This window comes from Trachurus japonicus, chromosome 11, assembly GCF_045865225.1.
Source record: "Trachurus japonicus isolate A0001 chromosome 11, Traja_1.0".
NCBI classification, from domain to species: domain Eukaryota; kingdom Metazoa; phylum Chordata; class Actinopteri; order Carangiformes; family Carangidae; genus Trachurus; species Trachurus japonicus.
Window position 1 is genome coordinate 1830464 of NC_140917.1, and position 19157 is coordinate 1849620.

The following is a 19157-nucleotide window of genomic DNA, read 5'->3' on the forward strand; positions in this document are numbered from 1 at the left end:
TTTCTCAAAGTGGGTGCCGCGGCACACTGGGGTGCCGTCTAAGTTTATAAGTTTATTTGAAAACAGGGCGACTGCGTCAAGGGTGTTGTGAAAAAAATACCTCTTCTGACATTTCATAGAATACATTCTCTTTACATATATGCAAAGGGGCCGTGTCCACCGGACGTCCTATGGAGCTCAGAAAAAAGCTCTTGGCGCTTTCTTTTTTTGTCGCGGTGCTCAGAGCGCTCAGAGTTGAAATATGTTCAACTTTTGGAACAGCGCCGCACTTGTCAAGCGGCTCGGACGTGAGGCGGCTCGTTTCGGCAGCGTTCAGAGAGAGAGAGAGAGTGAGAGAGAGAGAGACCGCTCCGTGGACACGGCCGGTACTCAGAGCAGTGGGGGCCGTGTACACTGGACACCGGACGCTATGAAAAAAAATGCGTCGTACCAGGCTCACGTCTCACATTGATCACACACGTATCACACCCCCTCCTCTCTCCACCGGTGGAAACTCTCTGATTGTTCGCAACGGAGTCAGAACGGAGCGGAGACCACCGGTGGATATTTATTTGAACGCGTGCCTGCGCGCATGTAGACCTTTTTCTCTTCCTCTCACATTGCGGATTATTGTGTGCGTGTGTGTGCATATGTAGGCTACAGAGGCACCTATGCATAAATACTGTAATAGGGCCCATTCACATGGAGCGTCTTTTGCGCGCGCGTTTCCATTGTTTTCAATGCAACCGCGCGCAAAATCCGAAGCGACGCCGAAGCGCCGCGCACGCGGTGCGACGCGCTTTTTTCCCCGTGTGCGTCCGAGGCGCAACCGAGGTGCGTCCGAGGCGCACGGAGATGAAAAATTCTCAACTTTTTCGAATGCCGCCCGCGCACCGCGTGTCATCTGATCAGAATTGAGCAGATCAACTTCAACAAAAACATCCTGTCACTGCTGGAGGAGACCTTTGGAGGAAAAAGATGGATTTCCAGCACCGCAAACTGCTCTCAGCAGCTTTTCTGCTTGGTGTCTTTGTGAAGAAGAAGAGAAAAACTCGCCGTGTCTGGGTGCATCCCATCCTTCAGCGTCGGAAAACTTTGGGTGAATTTCATCATCTGATCCAGGAGCTTCGTCTGGACGACGGCAGGTTCAAGGAATATTTCAGAGTTGATAAAGATCAGTTTGACCTGCTCCTCAGAAAAGTTGGCCCCAGTATCACAAGACAGAGCGTCTGCCGTGAAACCATCTCTCCAGCGCAACGGCTGTGCATTTGTCTGAGGTAATTATTTTTTTATTTCAATATATCGGGGAGACCCGAGACGGTTGTAATACTTTTTTTCTTTTTCTTTTCTTTGTCTCAGCCGCTATAACTTATAGTGTTTACTGTATGTTAAGGCTCAAAATATGACCCTCATTTGTCCACTACAAATAGCAGTGCCACTGAATTAATTATCAATCATCTATCTATCATCAGTAATCTCATAATTGATGGCTCAACGATGAACAATGTCAGTTGTGTGGATTTGTTGATGTTTATTTTTAATTACGAAAATAAACACAGATATGCTTATTCTTACCCAAACTGATTATTTTTTAAATGTCACATATATACAAATTATTTTTTAAAATGTCACATCATGTCATATATCTATCATGCCACTGCATTGCAATTATTTGACCTGTTGGATTTTTATGTGCAACAGAGTCCTAGGTTTACTTAAAAAAAATAATAATAAAAAATTACATTAACATAATCATTGTCACAATAATTCTCAGCCTGTTTCTCACATACAATGAATATATATTCTATTTATTACAGGTATCTTGCAACTGGGGATTCCTTCAGGACCATTGCATTCAGTTACCGTGTGGGACACTCTACAGTTGCTGGCATCGTGAAACACGTTTGTGAAGCCATCTGGGACAACCTGGTAGGAGAGTTCATGCCACCACCCAACAGAGAAAGCTGGAGAAGAATTGCGGCCGATTTCCATCAGTTGTGGAATTTCCCCAACTGTGTCGGGGCAGTGGATGGAAAGCACGTGGTGATCCAGGCCCCTGCCTCCAGCGGATCCCTGTATTATAATTACAAAGGGTCTTTCTCTATTGTGCTGCTTGCTGTTGTTGATGCCCAGTATCGCTTCAGAGTGGTAGATGTTGGAGCTTATGGTCGAAGCAGTGATGGTGGGACATTAGCTGTCTCAACATTTGGAAGAGCTCTTTGTCAGGGAACTCCTGCTCTTCCGGACGACACAACACTTCCTGGTGCTGAACATCTGGGGCCTATGCCACATGTATTTGTGGCTGATGAAGCATTTCCCCTGAGAAGATACATGATGAGGCCATACCCCGGCCAAAACATGGGAAGAGAAAAGAGAATCTTCAACTACAGACTGTCACGGGCCAGACGCATGGTGGAGTGTACCTTCGGCATATTGGCATCACAGTGGCGGCTGTACAGAAGGGTGCTAGGAGTGACACCGGAAATGGCAGAGAAAGCCGTCAAAGCCACATGTGTCCTCCACAATCTTCTCAGGGCAGGTCTGTCGAATGATCATCCACAGACCACAACAGGATCTGAAGATAGTCCCAGGGCCATGGGGGGCCTGAGACGTTTGAGCAGCAACAACGCCTCACGGGAGGCTATCGCCATCAGAGAGAGGTTCACAGAATATTTCTCGTCTGCTGAGGGAGCAGTTACATGGCAGGAAGACATTATTTAACATTATATCATAATATCTTATCAATATCTGAATCATACAGAATCTACAAATATAAATTGTGTTCATGATAAAATAAATGGATTATATTTGTTAAAAAAAAACAATGAAACTTCGACTCATTTCTAACAATCTATTTATTGATTCTCATTGAAACTCTGCTTCATATAAAATTTGCTCAATTTTCATTCTAACTTGTGATTTTTTTTGCTGCGATAGCCGTTTAATTGTTCCCACAAGACTCATGAAGTAGAGTTCGTCATGGTCTTGAGGTTTGCTCAGGTTGTTCAGAATAACTTTTTGAAAGTCACTCAGATCTTCTTCAGTGTTCTTTCCTTTCTTCGTGACACGTGGTCCAGATGAGACAGGGGTAACAGGGAGGGGGGGCTGGGGTGAGAGGGACTGGCTGCTGCTTCCTGCTGGCTGCTTCCTGCTGGCTCTGTGTCTTGTTCCACTGGAAACAGGGTCAGGGTGATGAGGTTATCACCCTGACTTTCCTATAGGGATAAGAGAAGGGTTTGTTTTAGCAAAATATCTTTAAATGTGACAAATACTTATGAATTTCTCACATATATTTTAAATAGGTATATGTTTGAATAATCCAAACTTCTTAAAATAGACTATAGAAGTAAGCTAATATTCTAGTAGTAATGATAACAACAACAATAATAATAATAATCATAATAATCATAATAATAACAAACAAATATACCAGAAATCTAACACTCTTGTTGAATAGGTTACTTAGGGGTATTATTATTATTATTATTAATTTTGTTCTTATAATCTACCTCTGAGTCAGGCTGCTCTGGGGACCCGGGGATGTTTGAGGAAGTCGGCCTCTCCTTCACAAAACGTTCAAGGAAACTGAGGGCTCCCATGTACTTCCACCTCCTTTTGTTTCCTCCCTCTGAGCCACTTTTCTTCTCCTTCTCTGCCTTCCTCTCCTTTATATACTTGTCCCTCAAATATTTCCACTTCTTTCTCGCTTCGTCATCTGTGTAAATACGATGTTGTGACAAGACAACGGCAATTAACGTATAAATATTATAAAACAACAAACAGTAAGTAACGGTAATATAGGGCAACGTAGCCTACATTGTTGCAAACAATATATATGTTGGATCGCTATATTGTTTGCTGACAGGCTGAACATATTTTTTTATACTTGCTACACACTGGAAATGTTTGTCTTTGCGAGAAAAAGAAAGAAAAACATCAGAATGAACTAACGTTAGCGTACTCAGCTCAACCGTTATCCACATAAAATAATATAAATATAAATAAATAACATATTATGCTCACCAGTCCCAAGCTTCGTGCTTATGATCCTCCAGGTGTTGTTCCTCCTGGCGGTATCAAAATAATTGCAGGAAGACAGATCATATAACTCGGGGTAACCCTGCACAAGAAGTATCAGTCGCTCCTCCATCGCTACTTTTTAATGAACGTCCTTTGAAGTTTTGGGGGCAGAAGAAGCAGGTAGTTTTGGTTGCTTAGAGACGGTAGAAGCGCGACCGCAGCGCGACCAACGGCAGCGCTTTGGAACCGCGACCGAAGTGCTTTGAAAAACGCATTCAAAACGCTCCAGCTGGCGTTTTCCATGCGTTTTTAGGCGCTCCATGTGAATGGGCCCATACTGTCCTGTCTAAATAAACAGGACATTTACATTTAGGCTATGCAGTGTCATTTTGAATTATATTTTACACAGGGGTGCCGTGAGATTTTATGCACTTTTGAAAGGTGCCCTGACTGAAAAAAGTTTGAGAAACGCTGCTATAGACCTTTTCAGAGAGTATAAACAAATACAGGTGTTACCAAGGATACTAATTAAGGCTCCATTCCATTTAGTGTAGCAGAGCGTTTTCTAATGAGCCACACCTGTCTTTGTTTATACTCTCTGAAAAGGTCTATAGAGTGTTTGGTCTGAAACACGGGTCTGTCAGTCACTCTGCTCTGCTGTAAGCCGAGGAGAAAACTTTCCTTGTATCCTACAACCTTTATCCAATGAGGAGAGAGAACGGCATAAAGGGGCAGTCCTCTCTGTGCGTGCAGCCAAGGGATGCGCCTGAATGTGGTGACGTAGGGACGAGGGCGGGGACTGCTAACTCCATCTGCTGACAGGAAGTTAGACAAAACCACCGGATCGCTTACTTCTGCTTTAACAATACATTGCAAGACAATCACCTCTGGATTATGGAATATGAAAGATAAAGCAAACAAAAAACAAAAAAACAATCATCACAACCAAGGAAACGTCACTTCCGGTCAGAGCCGTGGGGGAAAACAAACCGATTCCCCCATAGACATAGGTGTGAGAACGCAGCATTTTAAACCTTTGTCTAACGCTTGTCTGCTGTCATGTCTTAGTTTGAATCATTTGTATCTGCTGACAAAGAGCTAGATATTAAAAAACTCATCACGATCCGGGTCGATTGTTGTCCGTACATTTTAAAATATTGGCTCTTTCCCAGTCAGTCACATCCGTCTGTCTATGGAGGAACTGTTTGTCTGACGTTTAGGTGGCGTTCCCTTGGTCGCCGCCGCCGGCTCTACACACTCGGAGACGATGCCTAAGAGTTGTTGTTACCATTTTGCACCGCAAATAAATTGAAAAACCACAACCTGAACTTTTATATCTTTATACCCAACCGTGTAACGGCTCTGACCGGAAGTGACGTTTCCTTGTTTGCAGACTGTTGCCGACTCGGTGGAGGTGAGATGTGACTGACTGGGAAAGAGCCAATATTTTAAAATGTACGGACAACAATGGACCCGGATCGTGATGAGTTTTTTAATATCTAGCTCTTTGTCAGCAGATACAAGTGATTCAAACTAAGACATGACAGCAGACAAGCGTTAGACAAAGGTTTAAAATGCTGCGTTTTCACCCGTACGTACGTCTATGAGGGAATCGGTTTGTTTTCCCCCACAGCTCTGACCGGAAGTGACGTTTCCTTGGTTGCCGACTCGGTGTATGGAGATAGCTCCTTGTCTCAAAGTTATGACCTGAATTTAACCCTCCTCTCCAGGTGTGGTGTCTCCTCCTCTGTGTCTCTAACCCTCCTCTCCTCCATGTGCATCATTTGCTTCCAACGAAGCCGGTGAGAAATGAATCCATGGAGCGGTGGATAAGGTTATTTATCATCTACCATGTTACCATGGTGATATCTGTGTAGTCTTATCTGTCATCAACAAGAGACTAGGGGCGTCCAGACACGTAAGACAGGACACACAGCAGCAGCTGGATACGACAGCCTGACCAGGACTCTCCTCTGTCTCCTCTCCAGCCCGGAGTGTGTGAGGCGGCGCTCCGACCTGTTCCACCTGCAGCCGGAGCGCCGCTGCTCTCCCAGCAGCCGGCTGTGGTTCTCCTCCACGCCGCTGGACCACGCCACCATGGACGCCATGCTCGCACGCATCCTCGTCGTCCGAGAGCTGCAGGCCAAGGAGGCGCGGTGACGTCCACACCTGAAGCAGGTGGATTCAGACGGACCACGGCAGCTACACCACTTCTTTTTGTTGATTTGTTTTGTTTTGTTTTTGGAAAGACTGTGTTAAAAGTTCAGAATAAGTTTGAGTCTAAAAGTGGAAAAAACATTCCTTCAAACAGAAACTGTGTAATTAACACTGACACTGAAACTGATTTGAACTAATGTTACATTCATGTTTTGTTCGTCTCATTTCTCTCAGGTTTTGTTAAATAAACTCATCAACAACCAGACTTTGTTTGTCCACCTGTCAGGTTTCTCTCTCTGGACTGGATTCGTCCATGATGGTCTGTCTGTGTCCTGTTAAATTAGCTATAATAGTTATTTTTTAATATTTTTACAATAACAATATTCGGAGGCTGCGCATTGATCCTTTTTTCCTTTCTGGGATCAAACGGATCATGTGCATAATTAACTGCAAAACAAGCACTTCATATTAATGACATATAACGCTCATTCTGCTTCCAGCCTGTCTAGCCTCTACCTGGTCTTTTTACTAAACTTAACCAACTCCTTTCTTCATTGCCTGAACCCAACCAAAGCAAAATTTCTCGGGGGGGGGGGGGCTTTGATTATCAGTTTACACATCTTGATCAGCATTTATGATGGTTGTTGTGCGTGATCTGACATGATCTGGCTCCTTTCTGGCTCTCTGACTGAATATGGTGATATTCTGGGCCGCGTGTGTGAGTGTGATGTGCATTTCTGTGTGTTTCTGAGAGAGAGAGAGACAGAGAGAGAGAGAGAAAGCTGCATGCTCCTATCAATGGAAGAGCTTGTCACAAAGTAGCGATGGGCGTTCCCCCAATAGCCTTTTCGGAATAGCGGGGTCTTTAGAAAAAATAGAAAACCCCGCTATTACGATGAATGGAAGTCTATTGTCGGGAAGGCGGGGTGTAACCCAGACAAGGAGAGGACGAGTCCAACAGTTAGAGAGGAGACGGAGATGAAGACAGACGTCGATCACCAGCTGCTGCTGCTGCTGCTGCTGCTGTGGAGCTCAGGTAGGACTGAGGGACGTGGGTCTGTGTACGTGTCGATAGTTTGATTTTTCCTTTAAACCGAACTGTCAGAAAACTAAAGTAAGTTATGTGGTTACAAACCAAAAACCAAAAAAAACCCGAAAATTCAGGCTTTTTATTCCCGTTCATTGGCTTTTGGTTTTAAAACGAAAAAACGAGGAAACCAGAATCAAATATAAATAGGCTACCTGTAAGTTTTAATTGTCTTTTCGTTTTTGATCTTAAACAACATATTAACGTCGATGACCGGAAGTGTCATCGGAACAAAAGCCCAGTGAATTTGATTATAGCCATAGACTGTATAAATAGCCTTTAAAATCTTTTTTTTCTTCCATTTTCTAAATGTTGTGTTTTGAGCATATGGATACATGTTCACAGCTGTTTATTTGTACACATTAGCGACCAAGCTTATCGATCAGTTCATCTTCCTCACGGCTCTCTGTCCAGCTGGTCTGGACTCTGGGCCGTCCCTCTACTTTTACGAGTGCCTGATTCTGATTTATTTGGCATTTGGTGCTGCTTCTTTTTTAAGATAGCTAGCTACATGTGTAGTTCTGTCACTTATTCCTGTTGCAAATTTCAATGTGTTAACCAACTCGGCTACACCCAGACGCAGGAGGGGAAGAGGACTTCTTGTCCAACCACTTCCAGGAGTTGTAGTGGTAACTGGTATTATAGCTTATTGTGTTTCACCGGCGAGGAGCTGTCATTACGCGCAGCGGAGGTGATTCCCCTCGTCTACCAATTAGACCTACAACTCCTGAAAGTGATGGGACAAGGAGTCATCTCGCCTTCTTGCGGCTGGATATAGCTGAGACATCAGGACCAGGGGTGCAGATCCCGGGGGGGACGGGGGGGACATGTCCCCCAATTTCTGAAAAACATGAATGGTCCCCCCAAATAAAATACCCTAAATTATTCAAAATTGAACAAATGTGTTTTCAGACTTCACATTCTTCACATTTTAGATAAAATTCACATATTTGTAGAACCATTTACCAGCATAACTGGCATTGTAAAAACATGATCAGTTGGTTTAGGGCTTCATATTGATTTTCATCCATATCAGTTAATCATGCATAAAGTAGTCCCATACACTGGGATCTGGGAGGGTCGGAGGGAGGCAAAAGATAAGAACGTGAGTAGACATTACATGCCGGCTGAGACCCTAAAAATTATGATTTACTAATATATCAGTTAAGTAAGCAATGCATAGCACTTTAACTTAAATAGCTGTTGATTTGATCAGTTCTACAGACTGTTTTTACTGACCTATTTGTAATAGAGTGGAAGCACCCTTCACTGTTTTGAATGCGTGTTAAAGGTGTGAAAGTATTTTGTATGGATGTCTCGTATCCCTTCGGGACAATAAAGTACAATCCAATCCAATCCAGTGATATGCACTGGCTGTTTAGGACAAATAAACAAGAAGGGTGAGCACAATGATGATTCCCTGTGCAGTACCTTTTGAATGATATGGCAAACCTCTACAAAGTTGTGATTTGTGGTGGCATGGTATGAGTTCAAAATTTACTGTTATTTGAGACGAAAAAGCAGCCTGAATTTTCGTGTTTTGGTTTTTGGTTTGAAGGAAAAATCAAACTAACGAAATGTGTGGATGAATTATTGTTACTTTATTATTTGCAAATGTGTATCTCAATCTGTGTGCGTAAGAAGACGAGGGTTATGATGTTTTCCAGGGCTACTGTGCAGTCAAAAAATCTTCCCGTTTTAACCTGTCAAGGTACAGCCATTGAGCTGGTCTCGTCCTATAAGTATCTGGGTTTCCATGTTGATGAACGTCTAACTTTCAAGTATATTTCAAGCTTAGTTTCTAAACTTAAGGTAAAATTGGGCTTTTACTTTAGGAATAGATCTTGCCAGGGATGGACTGGGATAAACATTTGGCCCTGGACTTGGACTTGGTCCAGACCGGCCCACTATCTGCGCGCGGATATTTTGCCAACTAGCACCGTTGATGTACATACAAACACACAAAGCTCTTAAAGGGATAGTTCACCCTAGAATGATATTTCGCTCATTATCTACTCACCCTCATGTTGACTAAGGGCTGGAAGAAGTTTCAGAGTCCTCCGTCCCTTCTCTGAGTTACAGGGGGTCTTGGTGTAGCAGTGCATTTCAAGGCAACGGTTGTAAAGGGACACCAGAGCTCTTCGTAAAAAAACACACACAAAAAAACATCCAAATACCTCCATGATGCTCGTATGTAATGTCCGTCTTGTGCTGAAGCCCCAAATTGCGTAATTGTCCCGAAAAAAATTAAATAAGTCCACATTCCAAGCATGTTTGTAGCATTAGCTCTGTGTCTGTTGTCCGGTCTTCCGCTGCCAGCGCGCATGCGCAACCAGACTGAGACTCGAGTCGGTCTCAGTGCGAACCTTGCGCATGCGCGCTGGCAGCGGAACCGGACAACAGACACTAGGAGCTAATGCTACAAACATGCTTGGAATGTGGACTTATTTAATTTTTTTCGGGACAATTACGCAATTTGGGGCTTCAGCACAAGACGGACATTACATACGAGCATCATGGAGGTATTTGGATGTTTTTTTGTGTGTGTTTTTTTACGAAGAGCTCTGGTGTCCCTTTACAACCGTTGCCTTGAAATGCACTGCTACGCTAAGACCCCCTGTAACTCAGAGAAGGGACGGAGGACTCTGAGACTTCTTCCAGCCCTTAGTCAACATGAGGGTGAGTAGATAATGAGCGAAATATCATTCTAGGGTGAACTATCCCTTTAACTCTTTGACTGCCAAAGACGAGTTATCTCGTCTTAACGAATCCAAGCGTAGTCTGCCAAAGACGAGATAACTCGTCTTTGCGTTTTTTTAATGGCAACGCCATGTTGAATGTCTTGCCCTACTCCTCTGTGAAGATCAGACTTGTATCATCAAAATAAAGTGCAGAAAAACACATTTGGATTGAGAGATGTAAAAAAATATAGCGTGTTTTTCCCCCCTCACGGAGCGGAGCGGGTGTCTGACTGCAGCGGCGCCGCTCCGTGACACTCTGGCCGCCGGTGAGAGCTTCGGGGGCGGCGGCGGGGCTCATGGCGGCTCGGCAGCTCGTCGAAGCTCCGTGCAGCTCCGTGATACAAAGCACAAACGTTAGTAACAACAACCCCGTTGATCGCTCGTCGTTAGTCATCAAGAGCGTTTGGAAAGTCGCCAGATTTTGCGAGAAATCACTCAGATAGCAGCTTGAAAATCCCGCGATCTAGTGTGGATGAGGAACGGACGGCGAACGTGACGAGAGGAGAGGTAAACGTGGTGGGAGTGTCTGTACTCTGTTGTGAGCGCACATGGACTGTCTGTGGCTGAGTTCAGGGGGCACGTCAGCCAGAGCTGTAGGCTGTGTGTGTGTAGATGTGTGTGTGTGAGACAGAGTGAGTGAGACCGCTGCCTGCTGACCAGAGGAAGCTGGATCTGATCTAAAGCGCCGTGTTTCGGCTACAAAAACCTGTCGAACTGATCCACGCACGCGCGCGCGCACACACACACACACACAGACACACACGCACGCACACACACACTCACACGTATGCACACGCACACGTCACGTACGCACACACACTAAAAAAAAGAAAAGAAAAAGTTGTAACTCAAAGAAAAGAAAGAAAAAAGGCTGCAGTAGTGTGTGTCAGTAGCTAAATGTTTTGTCTTTTGTCATCAAAAGTCATTTGTCAGTGTTGATTTAGTTGTTGTTTACAAGAGAACAACTGTACAGATGTTGAGGCATCACTAAAGCAAAATATAAAGGAGCCAATTGTACTGGTTCACCTGAAAATGACAGCCGACACAAAAACCTCTTTTTCTCAAGATTTTGGTGCCAAAATGGCATTTTGGGCTAAACCAACCTATATTCAACCACCAATTCCACAAGACTGGAACAAGATAGAAACAAACAGGTTTTTTTGCTGGAAACTAGAGACCCTCATCTTTCCTTTGATGGGTTGAATGTGTATGTAGTAACAGTACATAATATATGGTGGGCCTACGGAAATCAGTCAAAAAGCTGGAAAATGCCTGGCAAGCTGGAGGAAGCTGCTGTGAGAATGGCTGGCAGTCAAAGAGTTAATAACACCACTACTAAACGATATACAATATACAACAAAGTAGAGGAATAGTGTGGAATAAGTTAAGTATGGACAAGATTACATGCACATAATCAGTCTGCATGAAATCAGAACTTTGGCTAGTTGGCTAAAGTATGGAAAACAATAGTACAATGTTCTGAAAAATGGACAAACACTAATTTTATCTTAGAAAGACAGTACAGCTAAACATAGGGCCGGATTTACTAAGATCCCAGATAATGGGCGCTATATTGTTTGCGCCCGCTATAATATTGCTTGTTTGGTTAGTGCACGCAAAACAGGTGATCTACTAAGAGTAACCCGCTAAATGAAAACACGTGCAAACCGCAATATGTAAATGAGGGTTTTGCGCGTCATAATCGTTTCCGCCATGGAGAGAGTGGACAGAGAGCTGGACGGACGAAGGGACAGAATGACATTTGATCCGATGCACACAATGACAGCATGTGTGTTCATCTCTCTCGCGCTCTGTTTAGATAAATAAACACAAATCGCTACAGGGCCCAACTCGTCATATAGTGACGAACAGGCAGCAGCTGCAGCGACAATCACACACCTATAATATGTGTGTGTGTGTGTGTGTGTGTGTGTGTGTGTGTGTGCTGCCCATGATCCAGTGGATTAATAGAGAGCTCAGGTGGGACACACAGATCTAAACGCTCTGACCACTGACCAGAGGGATCAAAGACGGGTGAAGGCAGCGGTGATGTGTCTCAGTCCGGGACCGGGACTGAGAGTCGGAGCTGAGCAGCCAGGTACTGGAGAGGAGAGGAGAGGAAAGGAGAGGAGAGGAGAGGAGCGCACTGCAGGACAGACGTGCCCCGTGCGTAACGGCGCGTAAATTACTTTTAACACGGCTGAAAAACTGTTACAGAATGACCCAGACGTGAGGAAATGCAGAGATGTAAGATCACGGGGCTCTGACAGGTATCAAACCAATAAACTCATACGTTTTGGCAAAGTTGTATCAGTTAGTACATGGTTTTCAGACGTGGTGAATAAAGACGCAAAAACAGCCACCGCAATCTCTTCCTGGTTTGGTAAATCACATTGCGTGTGCTAAATAAATCTATTTGCATCTACTCCTCCCAGTATTTTGCACGTTCTGGCTGAAACGCCCATATTTACATATTCATCAAGGCAAACACGCTAAATGGATCGCACGTGCTATTCTGCCCGTGTGAGGGACGCAATCCTCGGTGCGTCCAGTTAGTAGATCAGGTTGCACATGTGTTTGCGCGTGCAATCACGTTTGCACACGTTTTAATACACGCAAACCTTTAGTAAATCCGGCCCATAATGTATAGACAAGAAATACTTGTAATTTGTGTACTGCATCATGAGTAATATGTATGCAGAATGATTAGCCTACGTTCACATACGTTTGTATTTTCTCTGGTCCATACTGTTAGTCCCGATTCTTTGTATTGGAAGCCCAAGAACAAACCAGAGAAGTCTTTCGTACAAAAGTAGTAGTGTTTACTCAGGTCACAGATAAAGTACATCAGCGCTGGACTCAAAGTGACAGAGCTCTCGCAGGATCTCGGTCAGGAGTGAGTCCAGATTTCAGGAAATGGGTCACATTTATCTTCTTGGGCTGGGCCTGCCCCGTACAGAGGTTGGATGTTCTCAGAATGTGATAAGCAACATGATGTGTGTGTTGTTGTTCAGGCGTGTATCTAATGCAACAGACCTAACTGACAGACTAAGAGAACTCAGCAGTTACATTATGTCCTTGGTTATCAGGCTAGAGTCACACTATCTGGCTTCATGTTCACACACATCAGGTTATGTGCGTTCAAGTACTAAATTGGAACACATGATATCTCAAAACATACATGACGTCATTGAAGTATAAAAACAAAGTACATAACGTCCCAGAACATGTCCAATTGTAACATCATTATGGTTCACACGCTGCACCACTGTCAGAGCGTCATGTTTCCATCATGACAACTGAGGGGAGAAAGACACACGACACGTCGTCATGTTTACATGAGCTCAAACTTGTGGCGCACACTGAGCAGTTGGAGGCTCGAGGTCCGGCCGCGAGCTCGACTGCAGCCGCACGGAGACCACGCGCTGCTCAGACTCACGTGCTTATTCTTTCCGTGTCAGTCCCGACAGCGATCGACACTGTCCGCCGAGAAAAAATGCAGGTACTGGCGTATTTTTTACATGTCAAGATCGACTTGGTGCTGACTAGGTATCAGTTCTCTCACTGCAAACCATCGTTTAAAGGCCCATGCTGTGCACTTTTCTCTGGGTTTATTTCCCTAACAAGATGTATCATTGGTTTTGAGTACCTGTGATCTGCTTAATAATGTTCATACTGCCCCTTTCTGTTGCCTCTTTCTGGAGCTCTAGCAGGCACAGGTCATTTGGCCAATCAGAAGAGAGAATGAGAACCTCTCCTCTGATTGGCTCACTGTTTTTGAGTGGCATGTGGTCGGGCCAATCACAGGCAAGTAACTGAAACCTAAGCTGCATTCATAAAAATGGAAAGAAAACAACTGGTCACGGTGGGCGGAGTTACCTTGTGTGTGACATCACAGAAAGGAGGGAGTGCTATCTGCTCGTCTTAAAGAGACAGTTCCTACAAATGGGCGGTGTGTGTTTCTCCGTTTATGACCAGTTTGATGCATGGGGCAGTAGGTATATACGTGGCCCAGAGACCTCCCCAAGCACAAAAAAATAACAAAAATCACATTTTTCATGCCATGGGGCCTTTAAAGGTGTACAGAAAAGAAAAATGAATTTGATTCCACTCTGGGTCATAAAATTAGTGTAATAACTCATCTATCAGACGATGCAGGCCAAACTTTGTGCAAAATTCTATTTTTGAGTAGATCCGTTGTGAAAGTGTGGTATTTTTTTTCGCATTGGATAATGCAGGCGCACGGATTATACGTCAGCCTGCTCACGATTCATCAGCCACTGATATTGGATCCGTCATCCGTCATTCAAACGTCTGAGACACACACACACACGGAGCTCGGTCTCGTCCCAAGCTTTGAATATCCCGCCCGCTCGATAACGACCAATCAATTTGTGTTCCTTACTCGGGTAAACTCGTGTTGCAGCTCGTAACAACTCAGCGCGACAAACAGGACAAACGGCCATTTCTGTACACCTTTAAGCACCACGGACAGCGGCTCCATATCAACACTTACCTAACAGCCTGCCCTGACCTGGGCTCAAACCGCCACTCATCATGACTGACAGGTATCAAGGTGATTGGACGAATTATCATTTGCTCCTCCCATACCAGCCGCTCAGCGTTACCTTATCGGCCCACCCGGAGCTATTCCATTCACAAAACAGGGGCCTGTTTTGGGGGGATTGTGGGAGCTGAAGCTGCTGTGATGGATGTGATGGGGATTCATTTCATTGTTCCTGACCTGTTTCTGTTTGATGGTGCGACTGTTTCTGCTTCTTAGTGACGTCGCTGTCTTCACAGATCTCACCGATGTTTCCTTTCTGATTTTCTCCTCAGGACTCTGGGCTGAAGGAAGCCACAGCTCCACAGGTAAACAGAGAGGATGAGGACACATGAAGGTGCTGGTGGATGGATGAGTGTGGTGTCTATGTCTCAACACTGACATGAGCATGACTGCATGATTTCACTGTCCCCACTGATCATCGGCTGATGGTCCTTCTCCTCCATGGTCACAGATCATCTCATTTACTGTACATTTAGTTCAAGGAGTGAAAAAGTAGTAAGGATAGTTTACAAGGGTTACTGAAGGTCCTGCAATAGAGTGATTTTGAGAGTCACATTACTGACTTGCTGAGCCTCCAGATCATCTGAGTCTGGTCTGTTTGCTGCTTATGGAAGAGGAACAACCACTAACAAATCTCCATTTACTGTGTGAACATCTCCAACAGATGGAAGGGTTTGCTCCATCAGCACATCAAGGTTTTGTTTTCTCCCTAATGTTTTATACCAGTGTAATTCTTCATGCTACCACAAGACAGAAGTGGAGCGACAGGTTGGATTTGCTTCACTTCTGTTTTAATTAAACTCACTTCTTTAACTCTTCACTCTCTTCTCTGTGTTCAGAGCCTGTCAGGTTGGTGGGAGGAGCCAGTCGCTGTGCAGGTGAACTGCAGGTGAGACAAGGAGAGTGGAGACCAGTGGACAGCAGGTACTGGAACCTGAAGGCAGCATCTGTAGCCTGTAGAGAGCTGGACTGTGGCTCTGCTGTTTCAACAAGAAGAAGAAAGGAGGAGTCCTCATGGAGGTCTGTGTGGGGGATCGACACTGGCTGTGTTCTGTCTGGATCTACCCTGAGGGAGTGTTCATATTCAACTTCCTCTTCCTCCACCGTGGAGATCACCTGTTCAGGTAAGTCCTTCAGTGACATCACCAGTGACAGTCAGGTTTAGTGTCTCCTTCCTTTGTTGTGGTGCAGAAACATTTAGTGACATGTTATGTTCTTTTTGTATGTGAGTGAATGAAGGTCTGAAAACAAGACATTTAATATTGCAGTGTCTTTAGTCAACAAATCAACTTCCATACTTTGATGCCATTCAGCTGATCAACAAGATGTTTCATAAGATGTTTTATTTAACAGGGGTTATGCAAACGATTATATAAGTATGTTTACTTACCTGGTGATTGTGAGCTACTCCTAAAGAGGAACTAGTCTACAAGTCTGGTCGCTTTTCCCCTGTTTTGCTAACCCTCCGCCTGGCCATGTGCTTTTTTTTTATGAAGCCGGCGAAAAATCGATCCATGAAGAGGTGGATACCGTTATATAACATATACAATGTTATGACGTGTATGTTTGTGTAGTCTTAACTGTCATAAACCAAAGATTGCGGGTTACAGAGCGTTTGCATCGCGGTGCCGCAGAGACGAGAGTGGGACACCGGGGCGGTGGCCAGGTACACTGATGTTGCAAGATTGGTTTTCAGCCATGAGACGCCAGGTGGAAGACAAAGAAACTACATTCTCACTCGTAACAAGTTACAAGTCATGTATTTAACTATCACAATTACTCTGGAGCTTTTTAATAAAGGTACAGTAAAAATGTTAGCCAGGCTAGCGCCGCCTACTGGTTCCGGCAAATTTAATTTGCCTCAACCATGTAGTCAGGAAACTAGCAATGCGTTTTGGTTTGCTCCGTCCGCCAGAGCGGACGGACCAATCAGCGAACAGACGGGTAAGTGAAGGCGATGACGTTGAACTCAAGCGCTCAAGATTAACCTATGAGCTTAACCGGTGTATAGCACACGTGACCACCAAGCAGCAGCGATTAGTTGAAGCAAATGTAAGCAACCGCCTCCCGGAAGCAAACGAATCCCTATGGCTCGTGTTCAGACGCTACATGAAATGTAATGAAATAAGCGGCTGATGCATCAGGCTATAAAAATGTAGCATAGCCATGGGAAAAATCTTGCTTAGGTCCTCTTTAATGAGCCTGTATTCCCTCTGTAGGAGAGATCAGCAATGTTCCTTGTTCCATTCTCCTTTGTGTTTTATTGGTCCTCATTCAATCGGTTTAAACAAATATTATGTATCCGTGTTATGTCCACATTATAGGGGCTCGCTTGAGGGAGGTCAGAGCCTATATATACTATATACATACATACATATATATATATATATATATATGGTAGACCCTAAATCGTTGTCGATTTCATTTAGAGGAGTCTGATTCTACTGCCAACCTTGTCGTCACCATGTTGTTTTCTAATATTTCATGATATATGAACTCTTTTGATACAAACATCAGCAGTGCATAATCTGTCCTGTCTATGTTGTGTCTCTCTCTGCAGACCCTGTCAGGCTGGTGAATGGGACCAGTCTGTGTTCAGGCAGACTGGAGGTCAAGTCCAGCCAGTCTGACCAGTGGTGGTCCTCAGTGTGTGAAGATGACTTTGACCAGCAGGATGCAGAGGTGGTCTGTAGGGAGCTTGGCTGTGGGGCTCCTTCAGTCCTCCAGGGGGCGCTCTATGGAGCAGTGGAGGCTCCAATGTGGACCAAAGAGTTCCAGTGTGGAGGCAACGAGTCAGCTCTCCTGGACTGTAGAAGCTCAGGCTCAACTAGAACCAGCTGCTCACCTGGCAAAGCTGTTGGACTCACCTGCTCAGGTACAAGTGGAGCTACAGGTTGGATTTGCTTCATTTCTGTTTTAATTAAACTCACTTCTTTTACTCTTCACTCTCTTCTCTGTGTTCAGAGCCTGTCAGGTTGGTGGGAGGAGCCAGTCGCTGTGCAGGTGAACTGCAGCTGAAACTAGGAGAGTGGAGACCAGTGCACAGCTACTGGAACCTGAAGGAAGCATCTGTAGCCTGTAGAGATCTGGACTGTGGCTCTGCTGTTTCAATAAGAGAAAGAGAGGAGTCCTCAGAGAGGTCTGTGTGGGAGATCAACACTGACTGTGTTCAGTCTGGATCTACCCTGAGGGAGTGTTCATATTCAGCTTCCTCTTCCTCCACCGTGGAGATCACCTGTTCAGGTAAGTCCTTCAGTGACATCACCAGTGACAGTCAGGTTTAGTGTCTCCTTCCTTTGTTGTGGTGCAGAAACGTTTAGTGACATGTTCTTTTTGTATGTGAGTGAGTGAAGGTCTGAAAACAAGACATTTAATATCGCAACGTCTTTAGTCAACAAATCAACTTCCATACTTTGATGCCATTCAGCTGATCAACAAGATGTCTCATAAGATGTTTTTTTTATATATATATATATATATATATATATATATGCAAACTATTATATAATTACACAAAATTTTATTTTCATGTTTATACACCTGGTGATTGTGAGCTAATCCTAACTCCGCCATGGAGTGGTGGATAACGTTATATAACATATATAGTAGGGATGGGAACAACACAGGATTTGGAAAATCGATTGTCGAGGCCCATGTGTCGACTTTTTGTCGAATTGTCGGCCCTTTTTTTTAAACAGCAGCAGCAGATATGCGGGCGGGGGGGGGAGCTACACGTGCTTTTGTTGTGGTTTATTAACACTGCTGTCGGCACGAGCGGACGAGGCAGCACGCATTCGGTTTCTTTCTTTCTTTTTTTCTTCCGTGCATGTCCACGGTCCTCTACGAAGAATGCAACCATTGCATCCACATGTTTTGCCGATGGTTTTGCCCTTTTTGTGGAGCCGGACTCGTCATCAACAGCACCATCACCTAGACTGCAGGGAGCCCGGACAGCTGATCTCTTCACTCTGTCGCCTGTCAGCATGCGCGCACGCTCCCGTCACATGTGAAGCAGAATGAGGGTCAAGTAGCTATCCCATTTAGAAAAAGTGGATTTGTTTTATTTAAAATATTTTATTTCATTAGGGGAAAAGTGGCACTTTCTGCTGTTTATTTGAATAGGAAATATTGAAAGACAAAAGGCAATTTACACATGGAAATCCCACAAGCCCCGCCCCCTCGACATTTCGACACTCCATTTTTTTTGTCGAGGGGAGCATGTGTCGATTTTTTGTCGATTTGTCGACAAAAAGTCCCATCCCTAATATATAGGCCTACAATGTTACGACGTGTATGCTTGTGTAGTCTTACTGTCATAAACCAAAGATTGCGGGTTACAGAGCGTTTGCATCGCGGTGCCGCAGAGACGAGAGCGGGACACCGGGGCGGTGGCCAGGTACACTGATGTTGCAAGGTTGGTTTTCAGCCATGAGACGCCAGGTGGAAGGCAAAGAAACTACATTCTCACTCGTAACAAGTTACAAGTCATGTATCACAATTACTCCGGAGCTTTTTAATCAAGGTAAAAATGTAGCATAGCCATGGTAAAAATCTTGCTTAGGTCTTCTTTAATGAGCCTGTATTCCCTGCGTTCCTTTTTGGGGTA

The 19157-nt window shown here is 44.5% G+C and overlaps 2 protein-coding genes across 2 annotated transcripts in view; both read left to right on the top strand.

The window, feature by feature from the left end:
* Positions 1-6315, top strand: part of LOC146977878 (uncharacterized) — a 92397-nt gene extending 86082 nt beyond the window's left edge. Inside the window, exon 50 of the mRNA XM_085790527.1 lies at positions 5988-6315. Within this exon, the coding sequence (XP_085646653.1) occupies positions 5988-6159 (172 nt within the window). The 3' untranslated portion in view covers positions 6160-6315. The remainder of the gene's footprint in view (positions 1-5987) is intronic.
* A 659-nt stretch (positions 6316-6974) lies between these two features.
* LOC146977879 (CD5 antigen-like) lies at positions 6975-17835 on the top strand. The gene is made up of 5 exons (XM_085790435.1): positions 6975-7192; positions 14824-14856; positions 15391-15675; positions 17112-17426; positions 17759-17835. The coding sequence occupies exons 1-5, from the start codon at positions 7135-7137 to the stop codon at positions 17833-17835; spliced, it is 768 nt and encodes a 255-aa protein (XP_085646561.1). The 5' UTR covers positions 6975-7134.
* The last annotated feature ends 1322 nt before the right edge of the window (positions 17836-19157 follow it).

Excerpts from the sequence above, each read along its gene's own strand:
- LOC146977879 (XM_085790435.1), top strand. The coding sequence starts at position 7,135 with ATGAAGACAGACGTCGATCACCAGCTGCTGCTGCTGCTGCTGCTGCTG. Across the intron at positions 14,857-15,390 it reads AGGAAGCCACAGCTCCACAG|AGCCTGTCAGGTTGGTGGGA; the intron begins GTAAACAGAGAG and ends CTCTGTGTTCAG. Across the intron at positions 15,676-17,111 it reads CGTGGAGATCACCTGTTCAG|ACCCTGTCAGGCTGGTGAAT; the intron begins GTAAGTCCTTCA and ends CTCTCTCTGCAG.